Source organism: Podospora pseudocomata, chromosome 5 (assembly GCF_035222375.1).
Source record: "Podospora pseudocomata strain CBS 415.72m chromosome 5, whole genome shotgun sequence".
Taxonomy (NCBI): Eukaryota; Fungi; Ascomycota; class Sordariomycetes; order Sordariales; family Podosporaceae; genus Podospora; species Podospora pseudocomata.
Window position 1 is genome coordinate 3,557,051 of NC_085889.1, and position 27,738 is coordinate 3,584,788.

The 27,738-nt window shown below is 52.0% G+C and overlaps 6 protein-coding genes across 6 annotated transcripts; 3 read left to right on the forward strand and 3 right to left on the reverse strand.

Moving 5' to 3' along the window:
- Positions 1 to 6: 6 nt before the first annotated feature.
- QC762_508580 (uncharacterized protein) lies at positions 7 to 2,284 on the forward strand. The gene is made up of 3 exons (XM_062891272.1): positions 7 to 190; positions 271 to 354; positions 433 to 2,284. The coding sequence occupies exons 1-3, from the start codon at positions 170 to 172 to the stop codon at positions 1,894 to 1,896; spliced, it is 1,569 nt and encodes a 522-aa protein (XP_062742601.1). The 5' UTR covers positions 7 to 169; the 3' UTR covers positions 1,897 to 2,284.
- Positions 1,738 to 4,299, reverse strand: VPS74 (Vacuolar protein sorting-associated protein 74; the record flags this gene model as incomplete). Its single annotated transcript, XM_062891273.1, has 4 exons — positions 1,738 to 3,123; positions 3,186 to 3,637; positions 3,710 to 3,956; positions 4,033 to 4,299. 4 exons carry the CDS (start codon positions 4,297 to 4,299, stop codon positions 3,034 to 3,036), a joined length of 1,056 nt encoding a protein of 351 aa, XP_062742602.1. The 3' UTR covers positions 1,738 to 3,033.
- A 1,169-nt stretch (positions 4,300 to 5,468) lies between these two features.
- QC762_508600 (uncharacterized protein) lies at positions 5,469 to 7,781 on the reverse strand (the record flags this gene model as incomplete). The annotated part of the gene is made up of 4 exons (XM_062891274.1): positions 6,962 to 7,781; positions 6,626 to 6,872; positions 5,883 to 6,572; positions 5,469 to 5,825 (listed from the first exon to the last, which is right to left on the reverse strand). The coding sequence occupies exons 1-4, from the start codon at positions 7,078 to 7,080 to the stop codon at positions 5,469 to 5,471; spliced, it is 1,413 nt and encodes a 470-aa protein (XP_062742603.1). The 5' UTR covers positions 7,081 to 7,781.
- A 7,517-nt stretch (positions 7,782 to 15,298) lies between these two features.
- On the forward strand, positions 15,299 to 20,590 carry QC762_508610 (uncharacterized protein; the record flags this gene model as incomplete). Its single annotated transcript, XM_062891275.1, has 3 exons — positions 15,299 to 17,922; positions 18,055 to 18,207; positions 18,367 to 20,590. Exons 1-3 carry the CDS (start codon positions 17,909 to 17,911, stop codon positions 20,588 to 20,590), a joined length of 2,391 nt encoding a protein of 796 aa, XP_062742604.1. The 5' UTR covers positions 15,299 to 17,908.
- A 906-nt stretch (positions 20,591 to 21,496) lies between these two features.
- QC762_0085610 (uncharacterized protein) lies at positions 21,497 to 23,556 on the forward strand (the record flags this gene model as incomplete). The annotated part of the gene is made up of 2 exons (XM_062883988.1): positions 21,497 to 21,552; positions 22,687 to 23,556. 2 exons carry the CDS (start codon positions 21,497 to 21,499, stop codon positions 22,814 to 22,816), a joined length of 186 nt encoding a protein of 61 aa, XP_062742605.1. The 3' UTR covers positions 22,817 to 23,556.
- Positions 23,557 to 25,694: 2,138 nt separating this feature from the next.
- QC762_508620 (uncharacterized protein) lies at positions 25,695 to 27,518 on the reverse strand (the record flags this gene model as incomplete). Its single annotated transcript, XM_062891276.1, has 3 exons — positions 25,695 to 26,656; positions 26,683 to 26,738; positions 26,947 to 27,518. The coding sequence occupies 3 exons, from the start codon at positions 27,516 to 27,518 to the stop codon at positions 25,695 to 25,697; spliced, it is 1,590 nt and encodes a 529-aa protein (XP_062742606.1).
- Positions 27,519 to 27,738: the final 220 nt, after the last annotated feature.

Here is a 27,738-nt window from a genome sequence, read left to right on the forward strand (position 1 = left end):
CGGCGATAAAAATCTCCCCAGACTGCCCACTTCACCCATTTTTCCCACGAGCCGCCTTGCAACAACGACTGCCCCTCCCCCAGACAATTCATCTGCTGGGATTTCCTGACCGCGACTCTCCCCGAGCTATCGCCACTGTCACTGTCAATAAATCAACAGCGCAAAAAAGATGGCGGACGAAGAATTGCAGGTACGCAAAGCACCTACCACGGACCAGTTGGGGCCAAGCCCGCGAATCTATCTCTAACCCCCATCTCTTTGTCTCTCTAGGAGCGTCTCCGCGGCAACTCCCAGGCCTTCAACAGCTTGTTGTCGCTCATCCCCGGAACACTGTACTATGGGGAGGATACCAGTGTACGTGGCCTCCCTTTCTTGTCTTGATTTATTTCCTGCCCTGAGCCGAGCTGACCTGCGTCTTCTCCCGCGCAACAGGATCAGTGGAAGAAGAAGAAGCAGACCAAGGAGGAAGCCCGGGCCGCCAAGCGCAACAAGTTGGACCCCGACAGTGAACGTCACCGGAACGCCAAGGATCTCATGGAGGAGAAGGCGCGCAACAAGCGCAAGCTGAAGGAGCTCGAGGATGAGGACGATAGCCACAACTCCAACGACGAGGACGACGACTTTGAGATTGAGGGTATCGAGAAAGAGAAGCCGCTCGAGGGGTTGAAGAGAAAGGATACACCCGCCGCCAAGGAGGAAGAGGACGAGTCGCCTGTCAAGAAGCAAAAGGTCGTCGCCGAGGAGCCAGCCGTCGGGCAAACCCCTAGCAAAGATGCGGCCACGAAGGAATCCAAGAAGTCTGCGAAGAAGCAAAAGAAGGAGGAGGCCAAGAGGTTAAAGATGGAAGCGGCTGCACCAAGCAAGGCTGTTACCAAGAGGGATGAGGAGCCCGCTGTTCGGGAATCTACCGAAGCCCCCGACAGCGATGGCGAGGATGACGAAATGGTTCCTATTGATGTTTCTGGTCTGGTCACAAAGGAGGACGACAACACGTCAGAAACCACGAGAGATACCCCGGCGTCCGACGCCGCCAGAACCGACTCTTTAGCCGCTAGCAGCACGACTTCCATCTCCTCGGCCGTTCCACCGTCCGAAAGGCCGAAGGGTCTCAAAACTCCAGCTAACCCGGAAAACATTGCGAAACTTAAGGAGAAGCTCAATGCCAAGCTCCTCAGCCTGAAGATCGCGCGCAAGGCGGCCGACTCGGAAGGAAATGCGATCAAGAACAAGGAAGACCTCCTCGAAGCGCGGAGAAAACTCGCGCTCAAGCGTAAGGAGCGCAAGAACGAGATGCGCAAGCAGGCCAAGATTGAGGAGGAAAAGAAGAGGGAAGCTGCCCTCGCCACAGCCCGGGACTCGCCCGCGCTGTCCTCGTTCCTCCAAGAAGACGACAATGTCGAGACAAACTTTGCCTTTGGCCGCCTTCGCTTCTCGGACGGCACTCAGCTCTCTCACGACGCCGCTTATGAAAAGACACCCGGCTCCGCCAAGAAGAAGGGCCCCTCGGACCCGAAGACTGCGCTTTTGAAGCTGGAGAACCAGAAGAAGAGGATCGCCAACTTGCCGGAGGAGAAGCAGAAGCAGGTGATTGAGCAGGAGGCTTGGCTGGCGGCGAGGAAGAGGGCGGAGGGGGAGAAGGTGATTGACAATGAGGCGCTGCTCAAGAAGGCGATCAAGCGGAAGGAGAAGGGAAAGAAGAAGAGCGAGAAGGAGTGGAAGGAGAGGAAGGAGGGGGTGCAGAAGAGCATTCATGACAGGCAGAAGAAGAGGGAGGAGAATTTGCAGAAGAGGAAAGATGAGAAGATGGCGAATAGGAGGGGAAAGGGGAAGGGGAAGAAGGGGAAGGGGGTGCAGACTAAGAAGAAGGGGGGGAGGCCGGGGTTTGAGGGGAAGTAGGAGGGGTTCTGCAGGGCTGGGCGATGTTGGGGTGCAGCAGCAGGGATCAAAACAAGCGGGTTTGAGTGTTTTTTCTTGGGGGGAAATTCGGCTGTTTTTGTTTTTGGTTTGGGCGTCTAGGGGTTGCTTATGTATATATGCTCTTTTTGGTTCTTCTCTGTCCTGTTCCGCTGTTTGGGCTTTTTTGCTTGCATTGTTTGAGTGGCATCAAACATGGGTATAGGTGAAGGGGAAGGAGGTGAAAAGTGGAAAGGGGAGCGAGAAAAACACACTTGTCCGGTCGGCTGGCGTTGTTGATATATATCCTCGGAAACAGGCGTGTAGGCAGGCAAAAAGGAAAAGAATGATGTAACTCTCCTTTGGAATTCCCCAGTCAATGTCCAGGTCAAGTCTTTTTTTTTTTTTTTTTTTTTTTTTGGTTTTTGGAAAAACGTTAATTAAAAAGAAACTAAACAGACAGACAGACCATACATATCATGACAACCTTTGGAACAAAACAAACAAACATGAAAAACTCCAATTTTTGCTCCCTACCAAAGCCAACTACAACCTACCAACCTACCTTACCTACCAGCCTCCACCCAGCCAGACAAGTTTCATTTCCCGTCTTGTTTTTCCAGCGCATTGCAAACAACAAGCCAGAAAAAAAAAGAGCAGCATTCAATAGTATAAAAAAAACATACAAAAACCTAAACTTTAAAGTAAAGAAAAAAAAATAAAAAGGTGGTATAGCCCACGGCAGCAGTCCAAACCAAACAAACAGAATTCTAAAATAAATAAAAAAATAAAAAAGCGCTTTCCTGCCTGCCCCTTTTCTGCTTGTTGTCTGTCTGTCTGCCACCTACCGTTCCACCACCCCTTACATTACGTATCGTTTGACATGGTAATTTGTCACCCTCCACCCCCTCTTCCCCAGCTGAATATCTCCATCCCCCATTCAGACCCAATGTTTTTGTAGCCTGTCCCCCCTTGCTTCCCTGCCCGTTTCCAGATTCCAGATTTCTACCCAGCCCCAGCGGTCCAGCTTTGGTAACCGACATCGTCGACCGCATCGCTGCGTGTTGAACTTCCACATGTCGAATGCTGGATGCTGTTGTCGTTGTTCTCACAGCCCAAGCCTCCCACCAAACCAACAAACTAAAGCAGCGAATCCAACCTCGTAAAAACGCACAAACAAGCCGCCACAACCTCGAGCTGCAGCTCCTTGTCCTTTGCCTTGTTTACTTCCTATTGTAACCCCTGTCAGCATATCATCCCCCAATCTCCCCCCTCACCCCAAGTGTACTCACCTCCGTAATAACCCCCGGCAGATTCTCCCCAATATCATTCCTCACCGCCCCCCTCCCAAACGGCCACTGGCTGTACTCGGCCAGCAGCTCATCCGTCTGGTTAAACGCCTTCTCCCTCGCCTCGTGCCCCAGCGTGCTCAGCGCGTTCTCCAGCACGTTCGCCGCGTACGCCGCGCACACCATCGCCACCGTCCTCAAGTACCTAAATTCCAGCCCCTCCGGCAGCCACTGCGAATTGTTCAGCACCACCGTCCGCTGCGTCAACACGTTGCGCACCCGCCTGCGGATCTCCTCCTTGGCGCCCCCGTCCACGACGGGGTGGGTCGCCATGTCAAACAGCAAAAAGTTGCGCTTTTCGGTGCGGAGGATGCCCTTATCCACGAGGCCCTTGGCGAGCCGCTCGCGGACTTGTTTGAGTTGATAGCCGATTTTCATTAGGTTCCATGTTTCGCCTTTTTGTGGCGGTCATTGTTAGTATTCGTGACAAAAAGGGAGAAAGAAAGAACGGGGGATGTAAAATTTACCAGACATGAGGTCAATCCAACTGCTCACGCTCATCTTCTCACTGCTCTTCATCATCTTGAGCGCCTCGTCCAGCAGCACCTCCCCCGTCAACGTGTCATCCACCACCTCAATCACCCTGTCCGGCAGCGGGAGGTTCCTCCTCGAAGGGTTCTTTTGCATCGAGATCCTCCCGCGAAAGGCAAGCTCGAGGACGATGCAGCCGCGGAGGGCGTACGAGATGTTGTCGTTCCAGAAGGAGAGGTAACCCTACCACACCCGACGACAAATCAGTCAACCACCCACCACCACTGCTTTGTTATTGGGGGGGAGGGGGAAAACATACCTGCTTATCCTTCAACCCAAGCAGCAACACCTCCTCCATCAGCGTCAACTTGGGCTGCTTCGACCTCTCGGCGCTCTCCGAGATGTCGCGGGGGTCAAACGCAATCCGGTGACCGTTCTCCCCCGATTCGTAGGAAGTTTCTGGGCCGCCGCCGCCGCCCGACGAGTTGCGGCCGCTGTCTTCTGTCGGGGTGGATGCGCCGCCCGTGGCACCGGCTCCGGCGGGGGGGCCGCCTCTCCGGCGCGTTAGGCCTGATGTGGTTGACATTTTTTTTTTGGGGGGGGGGGGGGGTGTTTCGGTTTGTCTGTCTATGCTACGTAGTATTTGTAGAATATTATGTGGATCGGTGGTTCGTCGGCCGTGAGAGACTGTTGTTGGTCTTCTTCTGTGGAAGCAAAAGAAATTCGACCGCTTTGCCTTCGTTGCTCCGGAGGCGGTGGGTGGGTAGTGTAGTGTAGTGTAAATGGGGAGGAGGGGAGGCCTAGATTGGTCCGAGAGTGAAATTCGCGATTGGTTTACTCGGTTGCTGATTGGGTCTTCGTAGAAAGCTTGCTAGCTATCAGAATTACCGCCCCGTTTTGAGACTGGAAGAGAATGGAGACCAATGTATCAATGTCGTCGTTGTCGTCGTCGGTGCGGTGGTGGTCGAGCCGATCAATGGAACAAGCGGGCGGTCGTTTCCGCGCGTCTCTCTCTCACTCTCGGTCGGGAAGCTCTGGGACGAGAGAAAGCGGAACGGCTCCTGGTTTGGCTTTCTTGGAATTGCGCAGCGGGCTTGCTTGGCAGGGTTGCGCCAGGCTTGAGGGGGGGGGAAGGGTCCAATTCGTCTTCTTGGAGAATCAAAATATCTTTGGACCGAGTCGATCGTTTTGTGATCAAGAAACTCGAGCAATACAAATATCCCTTGTGTCTCGAGGGCAATCTTGTCAGATGGCTCCCAGATTTGTGCTCTCCTCCCTTTTTGCTGCAGCTGCCTTTTCCCCTCAGGCTCAGCAACTGGCAAAAGGGGTTTAGGACGCCTGGCCGATAACGATAACAGGTGGCCTGTCAGCCTCACGAGCTCCAATGCGCTCCGTGCGTTGCTGCACTGCATGGTCTTTGTGACCTGGGCTGTGCCGCAAGTTGATGCCTGGCGCCAAGGTATAACTACGGTTAGGGTTCGGGTTTGGCGCGACAAATACGAAGAAAAAAGTATAATTCCCAAGTGCTCTACTGTAGATGTTCCCAATGCGCCTCCAAAGTTGTATGCATGTATATGGCCCCTTATATCATCCCCCATCTGTCCTCTGTCTTCCCCATCCCCCATCCCCCATCATGCCCACTGTAGAAACGCCCTGGCCCCGTCCGCCAGTCCCAAAAAATCAGCTATGCAAGTGAACGAGTGTTGCTCCCTGTGTGGTTACGCTATCATGTATCATTCCATTCCTGCCCCATCATTAAAGAATGCCATCCATGTCCCAGTTGCCAGCTTGGGCCCGCCTCAGCACCTCTCTGCCCTTTTCTGTGAGCGAAGGCTTACCGGCCTTATCAGTAGCCTGCTCAAAGAATACCGGCGTCCAGGTCTCTCCCTTCTTCTCTCGCTCCCGAGCCTTCTCACGTTGGGCCTCCTCAAGCTCCTGTTTGACTGTTGTAGCCTTGCCAAATTGCTTGGCATGAATCGCCTTGGTGACTTCACTCCAAAGCTGAAGAGACTCGTTGGGGAGCTGCTTCTCAACAGGCGGGAGGACCTTTGGCGCCACACTCAATGGAGCAACATCAATGATGGTAATCTGCCGCTCTGGAGGGTGGGATTCCTAGTTGCGTGTTAGTCTCCCAAACACCCAGTTTGAGCCATGTATGCAAATACTCACCAGAGGCTTGTTTCCAACAGTAAAGACAATCTTTTCTTTCCACGCGCCTCCAAGACGAATGAGGATATCCTCTACCGGTACGTCCTTTATTTGAGTCTTGTTGTCGTTTTCAGGATCATAGCGGAAGATGATGCCCTCCATTTTGTTGGTTGTCCGGCCAAGCCAGCCGTCATTATAGTATCGGAGGATGGCCTTGAGCTTGGTCTCAGGGCATGTGATGTAGCACATATCACCAACACTCACGCTCAAAGCGCCCGTCAGAATACCGCCCAGATGAGCGGCCGGGTGGGTGAGCTGGTATGTCTCATGATCTCGGCGGTCCACCGTGATGAAGATACCCAGATTGTGCTCGCCGGGCATAACCTTGATGGAGGTACCGGTGAACTTGGCTGTAATCTGGTCGAAGCCCTTGGCATGAAGGCCCTTTTCGGGGCAATCAATGTAGAAAGCGCTGACTGGAGGGTGATGAGAGGTCTGCTCTGTCAGGTAGGAAATCCTCACTGGCTTTGTAGGGTTGGCTGCCGACTGAGTGACTGATACGGTGGAGGCTGCCCGAGGGTCGCTGGAGCCAAGCCCTGCTGGGATGGCAGACTTGGCAGACTTCATACTAGAAGAGCTACTCCCTGGTGGACTCTTTCTGAGTGCCGAAGTGTCGATTCTCGGAGCATCATCCTCAGTTTCCCAGTTACACTGCCACCTATCAGCAAAGTCCACGATCTCTCCCAACATCAAAGTCAACCTACCCGAAAGAACTCGCCCAAGCAAGAGTTGTAGGGCTTGCACGGCTTCCCCTTGGCATATTTCAAATCCTTGGTGAACCAGAATCGTAACACCTCGAGCATGCGATCTACAGGCTCATCGGCGGTTCCAATCGCGGCGAAAGCACTCGGGGAATCGAGGTAGTTCCAGTATTCAAGGTTTGGTGTAGGCTCGAGAAGCTGGGAGGGCAGCGAGAATCGAACGGCAGCGAGATCAGACACGCCGATAAACCTGTTGAAGGTGTGTGGTGTGAGCCAAATGTCACCGCCGGTCTTGGGACTCTAAGTTCCATATCGACACAGTCCATGTTTCATACTCACTTCTTCAAAATGCCAATAAAGGTCTTGAGCTTCGATCCGTCGCTCACATGGTCCTCACCGGCGTTGGCATCGGCAGGTGTCGCCGCCGAAGACGGAGCGGACGAGAACCAGCCAGACATGATGTAGATGCTGTCACTGTTCAGTCCCTAGACCTTCCTCCACACAGCGCGCGCGGTTCGATGAAGAGACGGTAGGTTATCCAGGGACTCTTCGATGATGGGTCGAGCAAGTGTCAACGGTATTTGGGATATGGTGGAGGGCAAAGCGAGCCAAGTTCGTTCGAAGATTGTTTTAGGGTAGAATTCGAGGTTCAAAGGGCCAGGCTAGTGATGCACCCGGTGGGCGGTGGGCTAGCGTTGCTGGGGGATCCGTCGAGTCAGCCAATGCGGGAGGCCGGGCGCCACTTCGCGGTGATAAGCCGGGGGCCAGGAGCACTGCTGATAAGGAATTTCGATGCGGGGCAAAACCGCCTTCCAGCTTTTTAATGTGTTTTAAAGTTGCGGCCAACGTTTGTGTTTATGCTGTGCCATGCCCGTTCACCAGGCGGTCCTTGCTCGAATCTTTTCAGCTATGGCCTTCCTCAGGACCAGCGGACCAGCGGGCTGGGAAGAGGGGGCAGATAAAGGTCAAGAGGCCACCCAGAAACATGCCAGTTCAATTCCAACCGAACCCCTCGAGTGAAACCCCAAGGCCTCGGTTACCTAGAAATGGGAGCTTTCCAGCCAATCAGAGCCCAGGGTTTGAACCACGGGCGTCACCAAGATGCTAATGACTACCTCGACAGTGTTCAGATAACACGGTGATGCCGCCTTGCGCCATCTATCTAGACTCTTCTAACGCTCTCTTGGCGAGTGGTTGGGGAACGTGGGAGCAAGGAAGAGCTGGTGAATTATTTTGGACATAGCTGAGACTCATCCGACCTTCAATACCAGGGGTCCAGCTGGTAGAACACGACATCACGGTTACACAGATAGGTGCGGGATCCTGCTGCAACGAAGAAAAGGTACCGACTTTTGTATGGATGTTGGCCTGCGACAATATGAAGATGTACATGAGCTGTGTTCTCTTTCCTCCGGCCGTTGCTACTCAACGCTCAGCTATGCGACCACACTCAAGCCTTCAACACGATGCTCAGCCAGATCCAACGACAATATTTTGACTTCTGAATGGACCATTCAACGATACAACAACCCGCTGCTCATGTGAGCCATTGCGAGCTACATCAACACCGTCTTACAAGGAAGGTCGCTTCTCTGATTGCCTAGTCTAGATCCGTCTGACACCACGGCTGACCATTTACGAAGCAGATTCCCTATGAGTCCAAGAACTTCTTCAAGCAAGTATTAAAATGTCTGAAGTAGCGTATCTAGCAACAACTGTCCTCGTTCTCAGAGATGTCTTCCAAAGTCCTCTGAACCACGAGTAAAAGCACTCGAGGTACCTGGAGCCCCTGACCCATCTTCGAAACCTCGATGACCTGGTGCAGACAGTCGAGATCCGCTGAATATCAAATATATTCAGTATAGCGCGGCTTGATTTATTGCTCCGAATGGTCGCCAGCCAGCCCTGTGTAGCCGGAAGAGCCTTGACGCATTACATATGCGGATTCTGTCTTCGGCCACAATATCCTCTTTGACGATCAGACAGGTGTGATTGTCCTGTCCTCTTTTTGATAGAAATACCATTGTCTCTTCCTCTCCAATATCGACCAGACCATAGATGGAAATCTACGGTTGCCAACTCTTATACCTAGAATAATCTACAGCTCGCTTATACTAAACTGAACTACGGAATTCACTACTCTCTCCCGTGAACTATATAACTGACCGCTTACCTTCAGTCATATACTTTGGAGACTGTAATTCGAAACGCGATTTTTTTCGGGGCTATGTAGATATCTCATGTAGCCTCCCTACTCTGATCGAGGAAATGGCTTGTAAACGAGTTACAAAGATATTGTTCAGGCCTTTGAGTATGTTTCAAGACCTAATCTTCGAAGCATCTTCTTAGGGTAGCTGACTACATAAATACATTACCTTTTCAGGCCTATGGCTTGAAAGATAGGATAAATGTAGCTCTCTGCGGATAACCAGGTAACTCTCAAATTGTTTTCTTTGTCATTTTTAGGGCCGACCAACAAATTTCCTTCGCTGATTTGCCCTCATGCTGCTATTACTCGAGAATCTTCAAGGACGGAGCTCGGAATTCCCAAACACAGATTTATATACCCAAGGTATATATGGGTAAGTATACAGGGAGACAAGAGCGAAACTTTCCATCTGGCAAATATGTGATGTCTTCCTTCAAGATGCCGCTTCCTCGCATCACCGAACAACAAAGTCATTTTAAGATATGTCGAGGTAAGCTTGTCACGACCACCAAATGCCATCATCACCTCTACTCTACACCACACCCTCTCCTCCCAATATGCGCCATCACGCATACCGACTACAGGCAAAAATGTTGTATCCCCCGCCCACGGCACATGCAATGCCATTCCATGCCGTACTCCCAGAAGACGCTCCCCCATGCGACACCCTTTTGCTGACGGACCCTCCCTGATAAGCTTCCCCTTCCGCACATGCCGGAAGCAAGGGACCAAAACCGACCGATCACTTGCATGACACCCCTCGATGCCCTCCTCCCTCAAAGCTCCATCCCGAAATCCCATCCTTTGGTCCCACATCCCATCTCCCGGCTTCCCAACGGCCCCGTTCCGCAGTATCGGCCCGAGTTTAAACCCAGCTCCCACCTGCCGTTCCATGATCAACATACCCGAAGCCCGCCAGATCCGTACCTTACGCAAGCACCTTCAGGTCGGACTCGCTAAAAGACGAAGATCACCTGCAGTCGCCTGCCAACAGGAAACATAAAAATAAAGATTTTCCTCTCTCCTTCGGCTATCGAATACGAGAACGGGTACGCTGTCCTTAACGCCGGTCGACCAGTTCAGTTTGTCTGGGTAGCGAGTGTGGGAATGGGGCACTTGAACTGCCGATCATTAACTCTGGGGTGGTCACCGAGTGCCGATGTTGGACTGCCCCTCGGTCGATCACCGCTGTAATACAGACACCACATGGTGTCGGGAGGGCGTCTAGAAAGACACCACTTTCCCTTCTGGAGTTGGCTAGTTTTCGAATCATTCTTGCAATATTCTCATTACAAGCTGATCGCCCATTCTCAACAACTCTCATCAAAGCACGATATAGGGACAGCAAGAAATTACGAGAGATTACAACTCCAACCGCTGCTCAGCCACTCTCGGAAAATGAACACTCACAACGAACGCCGCCCATCAGTAACCACGGACTCCATAGTACGAGATTGGAAATATCACCTACCTGCACAGTAGAAGACCCAGTGTCTCTGTTTCCAGAAGAGGATCAAAGCACCAGCAAGCATGTAATATTTAATATAGCCGAGCCAGGGCTTCATATCACCCCTCTCTTGTACGAGAAAATGCAAAGGCAAGCCCCCTCCCCTTCTCCTGCAGCATAAACACCCGTTAACTGCAACCCTCAACCACCAGCCACACCCCAGTGTTGAGGCATGGCAGGTGCATGAATCCCCACGCAGGGACGAGACGGGTATTGATCACCCATCATCGATCAGCTTCCTTCTCCCCCGTTCTGGAAAACCACGACGATAGGCACGCACGTGGGTCCAAAAAAGCAAGTTGACAAAAAACAGTTGTGCTTATACTACTTCAAACGGCCATACTATCACCGCTTTAAATATCTGCTGAATGGGATTTGGACAGTACACTCCTCAGTGCTTCAGAGTACTTGCTAAACTTTCGTTGATTTGTTTGGGCTAGAAATAGGTGGTTATCGCGCCGTCAAGTGAGCAGAGTCGGTGTTGGATTTGCACAACTGCTTGTTGGGTCCCGCGTGGCATGCCGGCGGTGATCGGCAGTCCTAGCACCACCACACGGTTTACCACAAAGGCAGTCGTCCCCGAGCAATCCCATCATTGTCATGCCATTTTTCAACTTTCCCATGGTCCCCGGTTGCTCCCATCATCCCATTCTCTCACCAATCTCGGGCTGCATAAGTGCGGCTTACCAACAGGTAGATAAGTAGGTAAGTGCTGGTGATGATCTTTTATAAATAACACTTTCGACGTCGCCTTGGGCTGCATCACCCCTTCTAGTAAATACATGATGACAAAAACACGTTTTGACCTTTTGGGAAAGTGCTGATAGCCTGACAACCCCCCGGATTTGTGACAGAATGCTTGAACCCAACTAAGAGTCTTGTTACTTGGATCAGTGTGAAGAGATCGCACTACTTCCCTAGGTAGGTGAAAATCGTACCACCCCACCTAACCTCCCTGTGTTTAGAAAACTTCACGAGATGTGCTTTTATCGTGTTTACCTTCTATCGTTGTATCAAACTACAACTTCAAGTTATTGCTCGAGAAGGGCTTTCCCTTAGTTGATGGCAAGGGTATGTGCTTGCAATGTGGAGATGTTGTCACCCCGTTTGCTAACCCGACAGGGAAAGCACTCTCTTCTCAGCGCCTTTGAGAAGGAGAGTGACAAAAGCGTTTCTCGTTTTCTGCCAACAAAATGCACTGGTTGTGTGTTCATCATGTTTGCGGCAAGGACGTTCGTTAGGCCAACGTGGAAACCACGCCCACCGTGACAACCGTTTTCCACACCACCCAAAGACCACGCAACGAACCGGGGGTGGAAGCGGCGAGGTAGGGAGGTGATCAGCGTTCAGCCTGCCACCCGCCGCGGGGTAAAAAAAGCGCTGCAACGGCGACGGTAGGGCAGAGAGAACGTTGACGGTTGACGGCAGCAGCAAACCAAACCCAGACAGGGAAAGGATTGGCCCACCAGAGAAACCATCATTCATCCAACTTTAGAGAACACAGCAGTGTATCCTGGTTGCTGGCACTGTGGTGTGAGACCCCTAAAGTATGGTCTTCTGGAATGGTCATAGTTGCCATCTAATAGAAGACGGCCATGGCCATGTCTCTGGCCTCAAGATTGTGAGGTGAAGCGGCCATTGAAGATAGAGTCATCTCTCTTGTCTACCAATGAAACGACAACCATTCATACCACCCGTACCTACTTAGGTATGACGCGAAGAATGCCTCTAGTGCCCATTCTCTACCTCGCGCAAACGCCCCTCGAGTTTACATCTCTTACTCAGGCAAGGTAGCCAGTCAGTATCCGTCATCTCTTTTAGCTCTTGCAACACCTCACTGGAGTAGTGCAGCAGCCCCTGAATCGAATCCGGTCCCCTCAGTCAATATTGTGACCCTCCTCCCCTTCCACAACAACGACCCAGGGCACTCGGGATGGACCCCAACATTTACCCGTTCCTCTACCTCCACCACCCACCCACATATACCATGTACGCCATCCGCATTGCAGCCCATCCATCGTCCACCCGCTACCGAGACCGGGGTTCTCAAACAAACAACACCAAAGATGAAATAAAAAACAGACGATGCCACAACCCACGGGGCCCACCCCCCAGACTCCGAATGCTGTCCCTCTCTCGCAAGATTAGCTTCAAAAAATGTCCTCTGTGAATATCGATTATGTCAGCCAAGTCTTTTTCCCGCTTTAACCCCGAAGTCGGTGAGAAAGTGGAAGTAGTATGTATAATCGGTATGTGTGTGTTTTGATATCGCCAGTGGATTAAGCACCACACTGCGGCATGTACTCCGGGTTCCGTAGCACTGTGCATTATCCTCACCACACACACATACACACACCCACACACACACACACACACACACACACACACACACACACACACACACACACACACACACACACACACACACGGGCATCCCCCCAGTGCAGGAAAGCAAAGCAAGCAATATCCGGCGTATAAGCAACCGTGAGAAAGAAATGTGGTGTGCAGTAATATCGTAGCATTGCATACCTAGGTAAAAAGCTCGTCTCCAACCACTGGGAACTGCCGGACTTGACTCCGTGGAGCAAAAAAGATCATCAACGGGTTTCCTCGCGATTTCCGGACCCTGCCTGTGTCGGTGAATCCCCCCTCCTCGGAGTCAGCCGGCAATTCAGGGTGTTTAGGGTCCCATTGGGAAATATTTTATACACAAAAAAAAAAGCCGATCATCTCGTGTTTGTCCGATCTGTTGGAGGTGTGTGTCGTTCAAGCAGCCCCCTTGCTCGCGTCAACTCGAGGCTCCACCGCGCTTGTCAGAAAAGAAACGCACGGACAGATGGGGGGGGGAAAAGAGAGAAAGGGCCCGTGCCCACCCTTGACAGGTTCAACACTGACGTCATTTTACGTCTGATATGGAGCCTGACCTAACGACCTCCCCCCCCCCACTAACCGAGAAATAAACGGTATTCGCTCCGACAAGCGGTTAAGCGGGAATGAAGGGCGGGGGGAGGGATGGACGGCTGGAACGGCTGGGGGTTGGGTCGAGACGAAGGACGCCCAGCCTCGTCGCAACCACACACCACCTTCTTCATCAGTGATGGAGACGACGAAAGAGAGAAAGCAATGGGATTTCGGCAACAATCCGATATCGACAAAATGCAGAGGTGACATGCCAGAATGACGTAGAGGCCGCAGGAGGACTGTCTCGGCTGCAGGACCGACTGCTCGTCGGCGAATCACACACAGCGGGTGTTTCTGTGAACACGCGGCAGAGTGATCGCCCACCCTCTCGATTTTACCCCATGATAGGCAATGATCTGATGGTGGTTATCAATTTGGCCGCCTCTGATTCGGTACTTGCTGGCTTTACTGCTGGCATCATCAATCTTGTGATTTGTTCTGAAGCGGTGAAGTTTGCGACAGAAATGCTTCTGTTGATGAAAATTGGGGGCCGATATGCCACGTAGAACCAGCTCCGGGGGACGGCTCCTCTCCCGCGACAAACCCCCCCTCTTTTTTTTCTTTTTTGAAACGCTCCGGACTGGATGGAGCCATGACGTCATGTTAGTCCAGTGTCAAATGTTGGGTCCACCAGGTGCTGGGAATAGCTTCGCACGCTTCGCAACGAGAGGAGGGTATCCCAGGGATGCTAAACAATGGCGTGCCTTTAGCCAAGTCGGCAGTGTGCCAAGCAGATATGCAAATACGGTGTAGAGGCTATATCAGCATCAATGACAGTGAGCACGTGCTCATGATCATATATAGAATAGAACCGTATGCAGCTTGCTGTATTGGGGAACACAGAGGTAGTGTAGCTCACTGCTGCATAGAGATAGTTTTGTAGATGTATGTATGTATGTACGTATGGGTGTATAATAATAGATCGTATGTAGAGATAGATCTCAGGGTCTTGCGCCCCCTTCACAACCCTTTTTGCAGCAGTGCTGATATTCTGCCGGCTTTGGAAGAGCAATGATACCGAATCGTAGCACTGAATCCCGAGAACCCCTTGCAGATCGGGAGATCGAGCCCGTGAACGCAGCGGGTCGATCGTGATGAGAAAAAAAAGTGTCTGGGACGCTGTGGCTGTGGCTGTGAGTTCATCCATTCCAGCCCTGAGAGCGAGCATTCCACCGCTCTGGTATTTTTCTTCTACGCGACCGTTAGATCCTGTATGGAGTCTCTGATTCTGGCCAGCTTTCGACTTGGACCCGGGCCTAGCACTGCATGCGATGCAGGTCAAAAGAGCTTGGCCTTGTTGTCACGGCTGCTGCTCCCGCCGTCGGTTCACCTGTTGCTGCCGGGGACGGCGAGCCCTTTTCGGCAACATGTAAACACTCACTCAGCCTTATGCGCAAAGGGTGTTCGTGTCTGCTTCTCGCCTTTGTACATACATACATGCCATCGCAGTTCATGTATGTGGGCATTTCAGACTCGGGACGGATATGGTTCCCCTTCAAGAGCCGGTGACACGGCGTAAGCGAAGGGGGAAAAAGAGATTGTGTTGCTAGCATTCTGCCACCAGAAGACTTCCAGAATGCCGATACTGAAACTTTGGGATTCGGGAGCCCAAAAGAAGTTGAGATCGACGTAATCGTGCCTCGAGCCGACACGGGTGTCCCTGTTCAGATTGGACGAGTTTATGCTGTGGGCCAGGCAGGTCGATACCACCACAAAAGGAACAGAACGAGCTGGCCAAGTGTCGACATGTCATTGTCTGCTGATATTTGCTACTATAAGGCTCATGTGAAGAGGATCCCTGGTGGTGTTGCTGTCGATGAGGACAAACAAACGTGATTGTGAAAATAATAATATGTGGAACGTTTTCGCGCGCTAGATCAATTGGGCAAGCAAGACACAACGGAATCGTGACTGACGTCATAATTGTGAGAATTTAACGTAGCGTTTTTGAGTGCGCATGTGGATGCAGATCCCTGCCAGCCATTGCTGCGCGGCCGAGTCGACCATCACCAGCACCCCCCGGAGGACCCCAGACCCCGAAAAAGAGGGGTCTTGGTTGAGCGCAAAAGATATCGTTTCTGAGACTTCTTCAAGAGGTGTCTGTAGTTCTGGAGCCATGATAACCAAAATGTCTTAGAGGACACAACAATCGAAGGTGAGGCCGGACTTTTTCGTTGAACAGTGGACAGGCACCAAAACTTTGAGACGGCCACACGGGATAGAAACGGTGTGGCTAGGATAGCCCTGCCAATTCCTGCGCCCGCTCAAGGGCTAAGACGGAACCCCATACCGCAACGAGTCTCTGCCGCTTCTTCGGGTGGGGTGGAGAGGGGGGGAGTTTTGGCACTCACTCACGCACTCACACAATCCATCAAAATTTCAGAAGGACATGAGTGAGGTGTTCGACCGAAGTTGCCATTTTCGTGGCGAACCTTGGGTGCTGTATGTAAGGCAACGACAGAGCCCGTGAGCCCCTTCCCTCAACATTGCTCAGCACTGACAAAAGTTCCCTGCGTACGGATGACTGCTTTTCCTCTGCACGGAGTTTTCCCTAGTTTTCTATCTATCAATTGACAACTGTGGCTAGAACATAGTGATCTCCTCTCCTTCTAGACCGCACAGATAGATGATGCTTCGCAGGCTTCGCAAGCTCGAGGCGAGTGGCTGAGCACAGCCACATCTCTTCTCTGGGTGTCTGGGTATAGTCGGTCGTCTGTGGTAGTCCTGGATAATGTAGCTGTACTTTACCCGACGCACCATCTTCCCAACGATATTTACCTTAATAGCCGTGCTATATGTATAACGGCGGTGCGAGGCATTGGACAATCGGATTTCCTCTACAACCAGCTCCTGACACTTTCGGAAAAGGTTGCCGTCTTACAACCTCAATTGAGAACGGACGGCCGAACCGCTCCTGCCAGATGTGGACGGAGGCGCGGGCAATCTCCCATTCCGAGGGCCCCGTTACCTCGATCTCGATCTGTTACCTTACTCACCTTGAAACCACGACGAGATTGCGCGTGGGTTTGCGGTCGAGATTCATGACATGACAGCATGAGGAAGATGAACAAGCAGCGGCACAGAGGATGATGCATGTTTATGGTTTTGTTTGATGATGGGTGAACTTCCCCGCGCCTGCATCGAAATGGTTTAATGGGTGGATGCGACACACCCTGGTGTGGGTCAAGACCGGTATATTCATCCCTCCTTCAATCTTATTATATTCTCTAGCTGCATGCTGTCACCGTTGTCGAGGTCCTGGTCACAATGAGAAATGCGGACAAGGTATGGCGAAGACTCGACCGCCCATCCCTTCCCAGCAGCCTCGTCTCCTCTCCTCTCCTCTCACCAGCAAAATCATGATAATAATTATTGCACCACTATTTTGTGCGGTAAGATACCCATGTATCAAAAGTGTCGACCGAGTAAAGACACACCCTTGCCATTTTTTGCGGGAGAAGCACGGGAAAACCCCGCACCAGGTGTGATGTGCCCGACATGCAATTCGCAATGCCCATACAGAAGTGTTCCATGTGCTTGATGAGAAGTGCCAGACGAGATGGCCGCGTCAGGCTGAGATGGAGGGTACTTCCATCCGCGCCGCTCTCTCACTCTCTCGCTCTTTCATCAGTTTCTTTAGTTCTTTCTTGATGGCCTGTCGTCTCCCGCTCTCCCACATAAAGATAACCAAAATATTCTTGCAGCCATCGACCGGCTGCAGCTCCAGTGGCAACCACCTGACCCTCCCGAGCGGTACGGTACCCTTCTCGCAAACAATTTCCCGCATCGTCGAGTCTCCTCTCGTTCTCTCGGCCCCGTTGTTGCTCTCTCTCTCGCTCCATGCATGGATGTACCTCGACATCGCCCAGCATTTCCGGCCCCACCCCCCCTTCGACTCTGACACTGGATTACTCTTTCCAGTTAGACCACCCTATAGCGCACCACCTTTTTTACGCATTCCCCCCATCCCCCATCCCCATCTCCATTAATCCATAACTAAGGTAACAAGGTATCTCTTGTCCCGGCCACACCTCCACCTCAGCCTGTCAGTCAAAACTCTGAACTCAGGCCTATCCCTCACCAGTCCTCAGTTCCCTCAGTTTCAATCTTTTTTTTTCTCTGGTCCACAGACGAGCCTGTGCTTTCGCGCTTATTAGCTGAGCTTGTACCAGCCGGTATATACAAGGCCGGCCGCACCTCTCGTCCAGTCCATGCACCCGAAAGACCTACTGGACCTTCCGAATACCAGACAATAACAACCTTACCCTCCTCTGCCTGGCAACTTTGCCGTTTTCCCTCGCTTGCTGGCTTTTTTTCTTTTCCCCCACAGCTCGTTCCGTTTGTCGAGCGAGCATACACATCCTCGAAACATCTGATCTCGTCGATAAGGTAGCTTGTTCCCTACCTGCCAGAGCTTTACTCACCTCCCCCACCATCCCACCGTCGCTTCCCGCCCACTCACCGAACGGTACACACACGTTCAAGCTGTCTTTGCAACGACCCACGATATATCTCACAACACGGTGCGCTTGACCGAGATAAAAGAGCGCTCCACCAAAGAGCTGTTGCCCGCAGTCGCTACCACCGGTGCAGTGTCTCCGTCGCAGACATGTTTCGACAAAGGTGAGTCGTCGAAGCCCTGTTCGAAAAATAAAATAAAAAGATCGGACTGCCCAAAAGAGGTCCGCGCAACTCGCGCTCGACTATGACCTCGGCCCGTGAACTTTTACTGACACAAGAATTTCCACTCATTAGGACGAGCTCGCAGAAGCCTGGGGATGATCTGCTGGCCAATTTTAGACAACAGTTTCCTGAGGTTGCCGCTGTAACTTCATCAGCCGGTGCAGCCCAGCCAGCCAGCACCACCACCGCTGGCCACCCCGCAGTTGCTGTTTCGGCGCAAGAAACGTATGTTCTTTTTCTCCTGTTAACCCACGTGTGTGTGTGTGTGTGTATGAAGAAGTCTACCAAAAAGCCAAACTCGGCGCGGGGTCAACGTCTGATTCCAGAGAGTCAGGGCTTGGCGCCTCACCGTTAGCAACCGTTTGACTAACACGGCCGTGGCAGATCTCAAACTCTAAGCCATGAGGCTTTTCGCGACCAGGACCCGACTCCTCGGGCAGCAGCGGCCAACGAGCCGTGGAGATTCACGCCGTCCTTGCTAGACCCGGGCTCGTTTTCTTTTGCCAACTTTCCTCACCAAACCGGCGGCTACTATACCCCTACCCCAGGAGGCACGAATACACTTTACCATCCTACCGCTGGCGACCTCCACACACCCACCCTCGGTCTGGGAATGGGGCTTGGGACACCGTTGTCCCTGCCGACCTCAGATGGAGCTATTCACTCCGGGACTACCGCAATGGACGTGGGTGGCTTTCACCATGGATTTGGCCATCCTCAGCAGTTTCATCAGTTCCACCCTTTCATGCAGCATCAGCCTCCGCAACCGTCGTTTGCCCCATCATCGATATTCCGCCAGGATACCGGGTACGAGACCATGGACCAAGATGACTCTCCCATGAATTCCGACCCTGCAGATGAGCATATGGTGTCTATCGACAGCAAATTCCACGGCCAGTCTCCCATGGTTGCCTTCCAGACAAGACAGTTTGGAATGTCCATGTCGGTTCCTCTCCCGGCGTCTGCGGAAAAGTTCCGCTTCCACACTGCTTTGAATGCCCCAACAGCCATGATCAAGCATGCCGACGAGATTCCCGTGACATATCTCAACAAGGGTCAGGCCTATTCGCTCTCGATTGTCGATACCAACCCGCCGATGCCCATGGCGCCTGGTACCCGTTTCCGCACCTTTGTCAGAATCTCCTTTGAGGATGAGCAGCAGAGACAAAAGCCGGGCGTGTGCTGGAGCTTGTGGAAAGAGGGACGCGGAACGAACGAGGCCCATCAGAGAGGAGGAAAGCTGCAAGCTGTCGAGTACGTTGAGGCTGGACAGCCTTCCGAAGGCGACGATAAACGGGCCCGTATCGAGCTGGAGACTGCTTCATTTGACGGCTTCTCCGTGGTTTGGACTCCGGGCATCAACGGCGCCGTCGAGTGCAACATTGCTGTCCGCTTCAACTTCCTCTCCACCGACTTTAGCCATTCCAAGGGCGTCAAGGGCATTCCTGTGAGGCTCTGTGCCAAGACACACATCCTCCCATCGGATCCTTCCCAGTCACCACCGCCTTCGTCCCCTGAGGCTGAGATCTGCTACTGCAAAGTCAAGCTGTTCCGTGACCACGGAGCGGAGCGCAAACTCTCCAATGATGTTGCGCACGTCAGGAAAACCATTGATAAGCTCAAGCAGCAGATCGCCCAGGCCGAGAGTGGGATGAAGGACTTTGGCAAGCGCAAGAGACCCAGCGCAGCGCAGTCCAAGAGCAGCTCGGCAGTCCAGAGACCCGGCAAGGTGCAGAAGCACAAGCGTACCTGGTCCATGTCCTCAGCCAGCTCTGCTGGAGGCGGTGGCAGACCGAATCTTGAGGAAGATTTGCACTTCAAGCTTCAGACTCTCCAGGACATGTTTACCAGCACCCGTCCTGTGAGTGTCCTGTACCTTCGGGGTGACGATATTGACGACCCTGATCTTCATCCGGTGTCGCTTCCCGGAGAGCCCGTCGATCTCACCAGGGTGGACACGGACCCGGCCGCTTGGAGAAGCGAACGTAGCTCCATGGCTGGATCTTCGCTGGTCTCGCCTTCACCGAGCTCACTTTCTCTTCATTCACAGGCCTCTGTAGCCGGTAAGCCGAACTGGCAAGACTATCAGATTGGTTCCGATGGTTCCGCACAGGGTGGCAACCAGCCCACCAAGGTCAGGAAGGTGGACGAAGCTGGTCACCTCACGGGGTGGATTGAGGCCTTGGGCGTTGACTCTTCTTACCGACCACCACAGGAGCGCCCTCCCAAACCTGTCGCGTGTTTCTATGTGGCGCGACGAAACTTCTCGGAGCCCTCTGGCCAGGAACTGCACCGTGCCGTCTACTTGATGCAAAGGACGCTCTCCGATTTTGTCGGAAGACTCTCTGTGAAGTACAACTTTGACGTTGGTAGGGTGATCCGAACAGTACACGTCTTGCCTCGTGGCATCGAAGTGGAGATGGACGACGACGTCATCCGCGAAATTCCCGAGGGCCAGGACATGACACTGGAGGTCATCGAGACGGGCGGCTCTGGTGTCAAGCGCGAATGGGAAATGGCGGTCGACGCCCCTGGGGAGTCTGACGTGCCTTCCCCATCCAACAACACGGCGCCACAGAGGGGTTATGAACTTCGATTGCGGTATTAAACGCCATTTTTGCCTACGACACACGCTTACGGTAACGAAACACGCAAGGAGAGCAATATGGATTTGGCTGTTTTAACGAGGCAACAAGAAACAAACATCGAATTGGGCTGGTTCTAGAAGGCGGGGGAGTTGTAGGTTCGCGGCCTTTTTTTCGAACCGGGCACAATCTGTTTTTTGAACATCAAAATTGCAGGCATGATATGGGGAAGGGGAAAGATGGGAACCATCGTGCTTTGCTTTGGCGTTTGTGAAACGAGTTTTGTTTTCCTTCTGAGATACCAAGTCCCTCGATGGGGCCAACTTTTTTTTTGTGTTTTTTTCTTGTGTATTTGATTGGAGGAGATATATAGGGGCCTGAGATCAATGGCCATCTGTTTTTTCTTTTTCTTTTTTGTGGGTTTTGGTTTGGGATTTTGTTGAGTGGTTTAAACTTCTTGGGGTGATTGATGGATGTGGTGTGTCACAATACATGCCATATTTGAGTATTTTTCACTTGCGGCTATACTATTTACCTACTTTGTGTACCACATGTGCTGGTCTATAGTTTTTTTTTGGGGGGGCCGGGGGGATTTTGCGGGCTGTAAAGACAGTGGACGGTTTGAAATGAGACTACTTTGGGAGTTCAACATCAACATTACCTAGGGATGTGTTTGCTCTCTCTTTCTCTCTCTCTCACGTCAAATTGAGGAAGCAGATCTTTTTTGTTTTTTGGGATGATATTACATGATGTTCTATTGGTTGTTTTGTGATTTGCTTGATCTGAGGTACTGATGCTGACATTAGACGGTGACATTGTCTGCCGCCCGCGCGCTGCGCTCACCGAGGTCAGTAGTAGTGGATGGGATAGCAAACGCGCTTCGATATGCGGCCTGTGGTCCAATGGAAGGAGGACAACCCGTCTTCATAATGGGACCGTTTCAGACTGACATTTATTGGGCTTTGGCGGACAGGGATTCAGGGAGGTGTTCCTGAATGAGCGAGAGAGAAAAGACGTTTTCGTCCGACATGAACCAGGGGGGGCGGAAAGGGGGAGAATCTCTTACCCTAGGCGCGCGGAAAATGGGCTGACACCACCCTGGGAGATTACAGAACCACCTTACCGCGACTGCCGGTTGTAAGGAACGCTAGGAATAGGTAAGGTTCAATGTTTTTTCACCACGAAACGGACAGATATGGAAACAAAACGATGAAGCCACCCCCCCCCCCCAACCCCCTGGTAAGGAAGGAACAAACTCTCCGGAGGACTGGCTGGGGGGAAGGATGAAGAGGTTGAAACAAACGAGCATAACAAATGTTGATGCGGCTGAGGAATGATCTGACTGACGGTGGATGTACTGTTGGCTCCATTGGGAATCGACCGACAACGTGGCCTGCTTGTGCTGGCGAAAAGAGAACGGACGGGATGGGGGAAAGAAGTCGGTGTCAGGGGTTGCTGTTGTTGAGAGAGGCTGATTGGGGGGGAAGGGAAGGGAAGGGGGTCAAGATCTCGATGATGGATGGGGTGGAGGCTCAATTGGGTTGGTGGGGATGAACACACTGGCGTGTGATGGTTCTCTCGGAAACAGCCTGAGCCGGTGTATGGTATGATACCGTGTGTGGAGAAACAGAGATTGACAAGAGGGTACTTTTTGTGTGGCGATGGGAAGGGGGAGGTGAGAGTGGTTGAGTGGTTGAGTGGTTGACAGCGAATGGACGGGACATGCGGCTCCTCGGGGGCATGGGGCTGTTTTGGTGGATGGGGGTGGTGGTGGTGTTGTTGCCGGACCGAGCTAGACCTACCTACCCAGAGGAAGGATTATACGGGGGGAGCCAATGGTGGTGAGTAAACTTGGTGGTGGAGGTTTAAGGGGGCTGATCGGGAGGTTGTTACACAGGCGCGGTAGTTGAGGGTTGGGTTTTTTCTTCCTGGGAATTTATTACTATCTCAATGTTGACTAACACCATCACCACTTGCACACTTGACCGCAGCCAACATGCAGGACATCGATCGACAAGAGGAAGCACAATCACAGTAAATCTTTTATTTTTTTTATTTTATTTTTAGAATTTCGTCTTTGTCTAGATTTACACACAAAACTAACATTCCTGGTTCGCAGATCAGTGTCGTCGTTGTTTTTGCCGATCTTTTTCCTGTTGTTCTCTACCTACTTCCCGAATCCGATCCAAAATGTCACGACAGCCACAGATGATCAACAGTTATGCACCCACATTTGCAGAGATTTTTGAGAGTTCTAGAATTGTGGCTGTGCGGTTTTGGCCCTCCGTGGAGGGGGAAGAAAAAAAAATCGCAAGCATCTCCCTCCCTATTCTCGCTCCGTTCTCATATCATCTACCAGATTGAAGGGATGGGACGCGCAAATCGCCTCAAGTTCCGTGCATGATTTTCTCGCAGCGGGAGGAAAGGAAGGCCGAATTAGTTGCGACAAGCACAGCCAATTTACTTCATACCTACCTCGATGGCATAGGAAGAACGATGATGGGGTTTGAGACGGACCGAGGCTGGTGGTACAGATATCGGCCCAGGTTTCGGATCATGCCAGTCGCCTTTGTCCGTCGCAGGTTCGAAGTGTGATTGATGATGCCGAATAGATGGAGGAGCACACACACCGGAAAAGCTGAGATGTGTCTTTCGGACATGGAACATCATGATGTTGACCTTGACGTCTAGCTTTCACCATCGCTTGTTCGTCTTGACTTACCCCCTTTTATTTTTTTTATTTTTCCTGTCTTGGCGCTCACCAAACAACTATCACCCAGTATTCAGGACGATTGACGGATGCTTGAGGCAATGACATGATCAGCTTGTGCAACGACCCTAATCGCAAAGAGCTGGGGGCCATGGTTCATGATCCTCAAGCGGTAAGCTTTCGACAGATGGGACCCTGAAAAGTGACACGAACTCTTTTTTCCTAGGTCCTCAACAACATATCACGAGCCACCACCACCACCACCGGAGGAAAAACATCACATCGTGCAGCAACGCACAGTTCGAAGCAACGTAACGTTATGCACACAACGCAGCACGCATTGCGTACCCGTGAGCTGCATGTATGTATGTACAGGCCCGGGGTTGAGGAGGGGGAGGGGGGAGGGATATATACACACTCTCCCCTCACTATATCTTTCCCTCCTCTCCTTATCGATTCGAGGTCACTCGCCACATCTTGCAGGATGGGGTGGGTGTGCCACGGGGTTCCGGTGTCAACTGCTTGCTGCCCAGTGTTGGTTCTCCCCCAAATGTCTCACCCTATATCTCACATGGCACTACCTAACCCTACCTACACACCACCCACCCATCCCACTGCCGCGGAGGGACGGGAAAAGAATATATGGGGGTTTGACCAGTCAGGTGGGAGAAAGGGACCATGGGGTTCAGCTCCCGCGGGTATTGTGCGACGGGAGATCTGCGTGATAACGAGGGGTGTGCACGCATGGTCGGATACCATCTGTACTCTTGTGGCTTGTAGGGGGATGTGGCGAGTAAGTGTTTTGGGTGACAGGGGGTGAATTAGGGGGGGGTGGTTTGGTCCGACCAACCATCATCAGAACTAATAATCTGGGATGAACATCGCCTTCATCTCAACTTTGCACGAGAAGGAAGATCGTTTTCTAACAATAGTTCGTTCGTTCCCCCTTCAACCGCAACAAAAGTGAACGAAACGGAACCTCCCGACTTTATTTTTATTTTTTTTAACTTTTTTTCAGCAGGCGAACTGTCACCATTCGCCACCCCCTCACTAGCCACGTCTTCCTACCGCAGCAACACAAAGATTGTGGCTTTGCGTCATCTGGACATCACACAGACAATTGCACAGTTGAGCCACATTTCTGGCCCAAAAGTTCCCGGGTTTTCGGCACTGGGGGGGTGAAATGAAATGGTGGTAGTAAATGCAGAGATCTCAGATAAACCTCATTGTTTTCGCCACAGCGTCTGTTCGGGCAGCTCGCAGCCACTCTTTTGGGTGCTCCTGAGCAGTGCAGGAGCCTCAAATTTAAGGTTGGAGAAGAGAAGAGGACGAATCAGAGGGGGGAAGAGGGGTGTGGCGAGTGAGGTTCGTCCCTTATGGGGCTTGACTTGACTGGGGGGACGTGACGGGAATGGATAAATGGAACCAGAGATAAATGGATAGATGCATCTGCCTCCTCTTTGGGCAACTCTTTTACAGTGATGGGAGAGAAGGGTTGTGGCGAGTGAGGGAGGTACTGGTACTTATTTGTTCTCCGAAGGGATCGGCGAGGGGATGTACGGCTTTTGGGTAGGTATGGGGTGGTGCCGCACCGGACCGGCATGGGAAACCCGTGGGATTGGACAGAGGGGCTTTTTCGGAGAAGTGACCGGTGGGAGGTTTTGGATTGATGTTTGGCCGGCGAGGAGGAAGGATTCGTTTGGGGAGTAATTGATCCTCTGATTACATACTTGGGAGACTGATCGTTCAGTGACTTCAAGAGAACCCTCTACATGAGTCAGGTGGAAGTCAGGTTTAGGTTAAAAAAAAAAAAAGAAATAAAGATCCCTAAATCTGTGCTCTCCCAGCAGCAACAAAAGGTACAAGTAGTCTGAACCAGATCGGCGATCGTCCGCCCTTCCTGAAAACCTCAACAGACTGTTTTGACACGTGGAGAGCCCGTGGCGAATACGTAAAGCGCATCCCAGGAAAAAGAAACAACAGATCAAAATCTCTCTCGAGCGAGCAAAGAGTTTTCCCAGCCATGGGATTGTTCAAAGTCTAAAAATAACAAGATGGGAAAGTTGAGGGGCAAGAACATCTGGGTGGTGGGTGATCGGCAGGTTCTGCATGAAGACGTCACCACTTTGAAATATCAATCGTGAGGCGTGAATAGGAAGAAAACACAATGAAAGTATCCTCGAATATGAAATTCAACAAGATTTTCTTTAATTTGAGATCCGTGACTGTCACGGATAGTCTGAGACGGTGTGACTGGCGATGGTTCTGATGAATCGGTTCATGGTCGAGCTTCGTAGTGGTTGTATAAACCACGAAGGCGTCTCTGTTCTCTTGTCCATGGCGTGCCGTAGTTACCAAGTTGGTATGTATACAATCGCTCATTAACGCTGCCAAATCCACCCCACCTCAGAACCACCTCAGATCGTAACCCCTTTCCTCACCTCCCCATTCCTCCTCCCCTTACGCTCCTCCGGACTCCCACCATCTCTGTACTGCCACAATCGACTCAACTCCCTGACCCTCATCTTCACCACCCCCTCCCGCCTAAACGTTGCCCTCTTCCTCAAGATCGTAGGACTGACACTATGAATCTGCACCTGTTCCCCCTCCAGATCCCCCTCAATATCAGCCCCCTCGTCATTCCCAATGATGACCTCACTCTCCATGAACTCATTATCCCCTTCTTCTACACACCCAACCAATTTCCCGTCGCTGTCGCGTAGGAGCTTCCCGTTGGCGTCGCGCTGGAGGGGGAACATCCCATCGAGATAGTGCTGCACAAACTGGTGACCGCCGCGGGGGCTAGACCGGGCAAAGACTCTTCCTATGAACCTGGGCATAGTGGGTGAGTCGAGTGTGGAGGTGGTGAAGTGGAGGACGCCCCATAAGGCGACAAAGTCGGTTGTATGGGCGTAGTGCTCGATGTGGCCGATGGCGCGGTCCGAGAGCTGGGATGGGCGGGCGGAGCATGTTGAGGAGGCAAGGGAGGTCAAAGAGGGGATCTTTTCCTCTTGTTGTTCGGGAGTGAGATTGGCTTTGGCATTGGCATTTGGGGCTGTGTCGTCGGTGACGTTGGTGATTGTCCCGTCATTCTCCTCCAGAGTGGAATCTGTCTTGGCAGCCAGGGGGTTTCTCAGGGCGGCTCTCTGGGACCGGACGTGACGGTGGGGGTTGTTGAAGTGGTTGGCTGCGTTACCGAAAGTGTAGACTTCCAGCTTAGAGAGAATGTCTTGAGGAAGTTCTTGAAGCAGCCAGTCGATAATCAGGCTGCCCTGGATTCCACCCTGAGAGTGGAGGATGAAGACGACTTTGGTGTTTTGAGGATCGTAGAGCTTTTCTTTGATGATGCGGTAGCAGACTCGGACGTCTTTAGTGGCATCTAAAGAAGAAGTTAGCAACACGGACCCGGGCCGGCAACGGGATATGACACTTGCACTGCCAGTTTCGCTGGATACAGCATTCTACAACATCGAAAAGTATACCCGCTCTGTGTTGTTGTCAGCCCTCGGTTCGTCTGTTGCCATTTGCTCTTGAGAAGACAAACGTTTTGTTATGGATACCCAAGATGGGCCGCTTGAAGGTGACAGCTAGACGATTCAAGTTACTCTTCATCCAGTGTTCCCTATTCCATGTCAGCAAAACGCCCCCACAGCACCTCGAGAGGCATACCCAGCAGCAACACCATTGATAAATATCCACACCTCTCCCTCATGCTCCTTTCTCGCCTCGGCATATTCTGGATCACTGTGATACTCGACCTGGCCTCCTCTGCCATTCAATATCACACACAGCAGTTTGTTGACCCCCATGAAGCCAGCAATCGACCCTACCGCCGTCCACACTGGCAAGATGATCATAAACGGCAACGCAACAACGAAGGCCAGCTGTAAAACGACCAGGACCAAATGGACCGCCAAACTTAGCACGTTGCCATAAGTAAAAGACAGCTCAGACAGCTCGGCCGAGTCGGTTGGCGTCACAGGCCAAACAACATAGAATATGGCCCAGAGATAATGAAAGAAATAATAAACATCCCACATCATCAACGTCCACGGGAGATCCGTGTAGGAATAATTGATGACCGACTCTCCTCCCGTCTGCGAGCCGATAAACGCCGTCGATGATAGCATCTTGCTGATGGGCTCCAGAGCCGACGCATCTTTGCGCCGGAAGAAGGCCATGATGGCGACGCCCAGGAGAAGAGTAGCAAAGGTGAGAAACGAAAGGGAGATCAACTCCATGATGAGAGAAGAAGAAGAAGAAGAAGAAGTATGTACGACGAAACCAAGAAATTAAAAATACCCAGATCCACGAGGGATGCTCACATGCCCAATGACTTTGATCAGAATGGGTGCACAGTTAAGGCTGAGAGGGAGGCTTGGCCGGTGACTTGGGGTGCCTTTTGTTGGTGTCAGACGCATAGTGACGAGTGACGAGGGCTCGGAGAATTGATGCCAAGCT

Coding starts and splice junctions, on each gene's coding strand:
- QC762_508580 (XM_062891272.1), top strand. CDS start 170: ATGGCGGACGAAGAATTGCAG. Junction 191..270: donor TGGCGGACGAAGAATTGCAG/GTACGCAAAGCA, acceptor TTGTCTCTCTAG/GAGCGTCTCCGCGGCAACTC. Junction 355..432: donor ACTATGGGGAGGATACCAGT/GTACGTGGCCTC, acceptor CCCGCGCAACAG/GATCAGTGGAAGAAGAAGAA.